Raw genomic sequence first — 6,815 nt, 5'->3', positions numbered from 1 at the left:
GCAAAAATAAACCAAAATGATTACCAAAAAAACATCTCATCCCAGGACAAAAATATTTTATCAAAAAATCAGATTTTTTTTGTTCTAACTGGGATGTTTCTATTGAATGAATTTAATTTCAAAATGTCTTATGATCAGTAGAAATGCAGCTGCAGAATAATTCGGCGTACCATAGGTCATAGTCAGCGTCACAGTTGCAGTAGAAGCTCGAGTCGAGGCAGTTGTCCTGTAGACCACATGCGCACTGCCGGCTGCCGGGCAAAGCTTCGCCCCAAAAGTTGTGGATCTGACCCGAAGCCGGGCCGCCGACCCACCAGCTGAAAGGAGTCCCATCTAAAACAAAAGCAAAGCACACATCACTGGCTCACATACAGAAAAATAATGGAATAATTTACATTTATTTAATAGTTCAACATTTTTAAATACAGATCAAATATATTAATTTGAAAAATTGTGATAGAGGACACAAATATGGGAAGTGGAAGAGGCAAAAGCCCAATGTTTGAAACTGAAAGACTATGTGAAAACTTCTTTTTTCAGTTACAAAATAATTTTACAGTTTCAAATCTTTTTTTCCAGGTTAATTTTTTTTTCTTTTAAACAAACTTTATGGCTCCAATGTAACTCCATATAGCTCCCGTCTATTAAGTAAGAATGAAACTGCACTTTTGATTTAAAGTGGTGAGTAAATGCATTGTTTCAACTTCTTGACTGTCGTAAAAAAATTGTAGACTCTTAAACAGAGAAGTCTAATAAACTTTTTACATAAATTCCTTTGGAAGGTAGAAATGATGCACCTTTATTCTCCTAACGAATTCTGTTTTTAAGTTCACAGAATCGGAAATTAAAGCAAATGAGCCCAGAATACATCTGTTAGCAAGAAATGAGTTCAGTCACAGTAAAAATCTGAAAAATCTGTGTCTGTGTTTGTGTTCTCCCAACAAACACAAACACACACACACACACGCACACTCGCACGCACGCACAAACATACGCACGCACACATGCACGCACAAACACACGCACGCACAAACACATGCACACACACGCACGCACAAACACACACACGCACACTCGCACGCACGCACGCACGCACACACAAACACGCACACACGCACGCATGCACAAACACATGCACACACACGCACGCACAAACACACACACGCACGCACACACACACACACACACACACTGATGCAATGCTTTTTGAACTAAAAAGAAAAAGAGATTTCCAAGGACATTTTCTTGGCATCAATGTAGCGCCACTGCTGTGTGAAAAGTCAATCAGTGACAGTTTATGTAAAAGGTCTCCAACATAAAATTTTCATTAAATCATGTTTTTTAATTCTCCCCTAATTAACAGATTTAGCAAATTAATCTCTCTATTATACATAAAATAATTACCCAAAGCAGCTTCTGCTTGTCTCGTCTGCCAACACATGCAAGTCTTTAAGATTTCTGGCATTATTGGACTGTCTGCACTTCAAAAACAAAAAGTATTTTTTAGTGTAAATTAAATAAGACAAAACTTGCAGGTAATTTTTCAGAAAGATACAGGCACTTGTTTTAAGTTGATAATTCTTCACTATTGTTAAAAATTTCTAAAATTTTTTTAACAATAGTAAAAGATATTTTAAGCAAAAATATCTGCCAATATAACAAATTTTTAATTAACATACTGAATTTATTGACTTAAATCAAGCACCCATTTCTTGTTAAAATGTTGTAAGATTTTCTCTTATTTCCAGTGTTCTAAGACATTACGACGCCGTATTAGGCCCGTTGCAGACAGAACTATCAGAGAAAAAAGTAAAAGTACATTTTTACCCTAACCCTTGAGAAACCTTGGAGATTTCTAAACTTGAAAAGCTGAAAAATTGGTTAAATCCCCCCCTCAAATTTTAAGATTAATCTGAGAAACTTTCTAGAAAAAAAATTGAGTTTGAAAAAAAAAATTACTTTTGAACGACATTTAACTGAAGTCCTAAAAGGGGTTTTAATGTTTTTATCTTTTTTAATCTTTTTCAAAATGTCTTTCTCTTTCTAACTGTTTATTCAATGTCACATGCTGTTTTTATTTTAATTATGTAAAGCACTTTGATCAATTATTTGATTGACTGATTGAAAATTTTCTCCGAGTTTCAAAAGATTATTCTCTAAATGTCAGAATATTTCTCTAATTTTTGACTTTTCAAACTCAGAAATGTTCAGGTTTTTTCCAGAAAATGTCTGAGATTATTCTCTAAATTTCAAAGTTTCTTCTTTTAAATTTTCAACTTTTCAAGATCATACAATTTAAATTTTTTTCTGGAAAATTTATCGGGTTAATCTCAAGTGTTTAGAGATTTTTCTTGAAAATTTTTGACTTTTGAAACTCAAAAATTTCAAAAAAATTTCCAGAAGGTTTCTAAGATTATTCTGAAATGGGTTTTGGTGAAAATCTACTCCTTTTTTATATTTTGTTCTATGTATAGAGGCCGTAATACTCTGCCGCAGATATTCCCGGACAGGAAATAAGTGCCGTTTTCTCCTCCTCTCCCTCTCCACAGAGTCTGAAGTTCATCAGACTCTTTAATTCTTTCCAACAGCCTTGAGCTGCGTATTTAAATCCTTGTTTAATAAAAGAATAAAATCTGATGATTTCCAAAACAATTGGCTGCTGCAAAGCGGCGGCGATAATAAGGAAGTGAAATTTAATTAATGTTTTAAATAGTAACTTAATGGACTAAATCAGCAGTTCACTCCACTCTGTCCTGGTTTCAGATATAGAAAAGCTTACTTTGCAAAGCTGTTGCCTCCAGACATCTTTTTTTTTTTTTTTTACGTTTCCGGATCTTACCCAGGCTGTTGGAGAGGCGGGACTTCCTGCAGTGATAGGAAAGCTCCTGCTCGCAGTGCTCTGATTGGCTGATGACGGCGGAAAGCTGCTTCTCCTCAGACGGATACAGGAAGCTGGCGAAGTGTTGGTTAGTGTCAGCGGAGGCCTGGACTGGAGTCAGCTCTGTGTTATTATGCTGGATTATAATCCACGTCTGGTCCTCTGGAGGACACAAAACGACAATAACGCAGCTTATTAAAGGTTTGTGTGAAATAAAAAGGAATCTACATTTTTAATTATGTTGTTTTACCCGTCATGTTGCAGTAAACGAGCTGCGGTTTGATTGGTCCGCTGCCGTCCACGTCGACGTAAAAGTGACCCGACGTGTCGCCTTGGTGTTTGTAGACCTCACACGATGGTTCGTATTTGGCTATGCAGGAAAAATAACGTTACTGGATTAGGGATTAGGAACACTGAAAAAACATTATTACTTTTCTTAATATTTTTAAAAACCAAAATTCTGACTTTTTTCCAGAAGTATTACTTTTTTCTAAGAATTATTACTTTTTTCTCCAAATTCTGACTTTTTTCCCAAAATTCTGAGATTAAAGTCAAAATTTGAAAAATAATTAATTTCATAACAGCTATCTATAATTTGGAGAAATAAAATTTCATATCACTTTCTTTCATTATAAAATTCGTAAAACTTAAACAAAAACCGCACGTTTAAATTTTGGTTATTACACAAGTAAAAGTACACTGCTAAAACACAAAATTTATTTTTGGTCTAGTTTCTACTGCAAATATCTCAATGTACTTAATACAAGATAAAACTGACTTTAGTAGCTTTTCAGCAAGATATAAAAGGTTGTTGTAAGTCAATAAATTCTTAATATTGATGAAATAGTTTCAGATTATTTCATTTATAACTCTGGATAAATGTTTTGTTTTAAGTAAAATTAGTTTCCAGTGCAATGAGTCATTTTTCCTTTTCTTGCTGAAAAGTTATTTGTGAGTTAGTTTTGTCTTATTTCAAGTGCACAAAGATATTTGCACAAGAAACTAAACCAAAAAAACTTCAACACCGTCAAAACTACAATCCTGCAGATAAATATATTAAATAAATATGATCCGTTTTGTTCTTTCAATGAGGGAAAAAAAGTATTAAAGATATTTTTAGCACTTGAAAGTCTTTGGTACTTAAAAATATTAGGCGTGATGAAAAGAGAAGCAGCATTTAGGAGCTGGGAATTGACACGGTGCTTTTCGGAGCGCTTTGAAGACACAAGTGGGAGAAAATTGTGGCTTTCATCTCCAGCAGGATGCCGTCCCTTTGTTCTCTCCTCCGCTATCCCCCAGTGGAAAGGTGACATTTCGTTCCTGCATTATGTATCGCCAGGGATGATGCTATTTTTGCTAAGAAGCAAAGTATGAAATTTAGATCAAACTTATCTGAAAGTCTCCAAAGACCTGCAGGTAAAGCGTCACGATCAGTAAATACGAGCAGGTTTACAAATGCATTTGTAAATAAAACATATTTAAAACTAAATTATTTAACTCTTCTGTTGAGAAAAGCGGAATAGAAACTCAATAATCGATTTGTACTAATTATTTACAGTAGGATATCTGCAGGTGAACAAGAAGAAGAAGAAGAAATCTTTAAGAAGTTTAAATAAAACCAGATTGTAATTTACAAAGCATAATGAAGTTTCACCACTTTGGTCGATTCCCGAATGAACTGAGATAATTACAGGTTTTAAAAAACAGCAGAAGAAGAAATGCACAGGACGATTGACTGCTGAGGGACAGATGGTCTAATTAAAGTAAGCTCAATAAAACCATAGCTGGAATAATAACAGTCTGTCTGTTGACTTGGTTTGAAATATAAGAACAAACTTTTATACGTCAGCATTCGTCATGAGTGTTTAGACAAATGTAGAGGAAGAAGCAGACAGAAAGGATCATTTTCTTTCTTTACATAAGAGAAAATTTAAAGTTTAAGTTTGAAAATAAGATACATCTTAAAGTATTTATTCTTAAGCTTTGAATAAAGCAGGAAAAATGTAAAATATGTGAAATCTCAAATGTTAATTCAATAATTTTCACTTTTCATGTAAAAAAAATATATATATATTAAAAAAATTAACACAAATAACATAATAAAATAATCCTAAATTATAAATAAAATAAAATAATTAAAATTTTAATGATTAAATTATTTTTCCAAAAACAAAATAAGAACAAAAATGCTTATGTTGGGGAAAAATTTACTAGAAACATCCAGTTTTCTTTTTTTTTTCTAGAAAATTTCGGAAATTAATCTAAACATTTTGGAGTATTTTCTAGCAAATGGCAGACTTTTCACGCTCAGCTGTTCCAAGGTTTTCTAGAACATTTCTGAGATTAATTTCAAAGTATTTGAGTTTTTTCTAGTTAATTTTCAACTTTGGAAGAAAGAAGTTGCTGAGAGAAACTCATAAACTCAGAGAATAATCTCATAAACTTTGGCTTTTAAAACTCAGAAAGATCCAAGTTTTTTCTAGAGAATTTATGATTGAACTAAAGAAAAATGTAGACAACATTTGGAAATGTCTGAGGTTGAAAAGTTGAAAACCTGTAAGAAAAAAAACTGAAATTTTGATATTTCAGAAATTTTCTAGAAAAAGCAAGAAAATCTCTGAGCTCCAGAAATCAAAAATTTGCAATAGAAAAACTAACTATTAGAATAACTAACTAAATTTCAGAATTTCTCTAGAAAAAACTTGAAAATTTCTGTGTTTTAATAATCAAAAGTTTCAAAGTTTTTTCTAGTCTAGAAAGATTCTGAGATTATTCTGAAAATTTCTGAGTTTCTTCGAGAAAAAATGTGGCTTTTAAAACTCAGAAATTCACAAGGTTTTTCTAGAAAATTTCTGATTTCAATCTCAGAATTTCAGATATTTTTGACAGAAATTTCCTCCTTGTTTCCCTTTTATCTAAAAAGGCTCCAAATCGCCGTGGTAGTAATGCCTGCTGAGTTTATCTGACATGTTTTATTTTGAGTATATTTTTCATATGAATGCAGAAGAAGCTCAGTGGAAGCATGAGACTGATTTCACACACACAGATTAGTAATCCCGTGTTAATCTGTCGGTCGACAATGATATACACCCCTCTACTCTTCACATTATGTATTGATTTATATTTGATGTATTTTTTGGTATGTTTTGTTGTTTTTATTGTTTAACTTTGATACTTTGTCTTTTAGTTTTTATACTTGCTGGAGCATCAATTTGGGACACAAATAAATCTGAATCTGCATTTTGGCCGTTTCCCGCCTGGACGCTCACAGCTGTGGCAGGTGGCTCCTCGGTAGCCGCTGTTGGAGCAGTTGCAGTGGAAGTTTCTCCAGGACTGAGTACATCTTCCTCCGTGTTCGCAGTGACTCGGCGAACACCTGCAGGGCAGAAACAGAGAAACGCACAAACAACTCGGCTCAGTCTGCTTCAAAACTTCTTTCAAAGTTTCTCAAGGAGGTTCACAACATCTGATCTGATGAAGAGGAGTCAAGCAGAGGGCGGGATAAAAAAACATACATGAAATTTAAGCAGCCTGACGACCGGGTGGGTTGTTCTGAGATGTAACACCTTTCTGCCCATCTGCCGAGGGGATCCAAAGGTGCTGCTCGACACAAAATCTCAATCATCGTGAAACAAATTTATAAAAAATAATAAGTCTTGCCGCAAGGATGATCGTCTGTTTTAAAATAGTCTGTTGATTTTCTCCAATGATTCTTTTTACTGCTGTCTTTTTTCTTTTATTATTCTGGCAACTACGGTGGTGAATTAGGGCCATTCTAGACAGAAAAAGGAGTAAACTTTCACAGAAAAAAAAATTCTGAATTTGAAAAGTAAAACATTTTCCAGAGAAACCTCAGAAATTATGAGGTCTCAAACTTTTGTAGAAAAACAGGAACATTTCTGAGTTTGCAAAGTTGCAATTTGCTAGAAAAAACTGG

General features: G+C 33.7%; 1 protein-coding gene across 1 annotated transcript in view; it reads right to left on the bottom strand.

Annotated features, from left to right (window-relative positions):
• The window catches only part of LOC106936226 (contactin-associated protein-like 4), a gene marked incomplete at its 5' end in the record, with an annotated part of 74,947 nt that overhangs the window by 39,197 nt on the left and 28,935 nt on the right, over window positions 1-6,815 (bottom strand). Inside the window, 4 exons of the mRNA XM_015017083.1 lie at window positions 171-333; window positions 2,840-3,040; window positions 3,129-3,248; window positions 6,148-6,254. Coding sequence (XP_014872569.1) covers window positions 171-333; window positions 2,840-3,040; window positions 3,129-3,248; window positions 6,148-6,254 — 591 coding nt within the window. The remainder of the gene's footprint in view (window positions 1-170; window positions 334-2,839; window positions 3,041-3,128; window positions 3,249-6,147; window positions 6,255-6,815) is intronic.

Source organism: Poecilia latipinna, unplaced genomic scaffold (assembly GCF_001443285.1).
Source record: "Poecilia latipinna isolate Pla-1442-1.1 unplaced genomic scaffold, P_latipinna-1.0 Scaffold2101, whole genome shotgun sequence".
Taxonomy (NCBI): Eukaryota; Metazoa; Chordata; class Actinopteri; order Cyprinodontiformes; family Poeciliidae; genus Poecilia; species Poecilia latipinna.
This window is presented reverse-complemented; position numbering and strand designations above follow the sequence as displayed.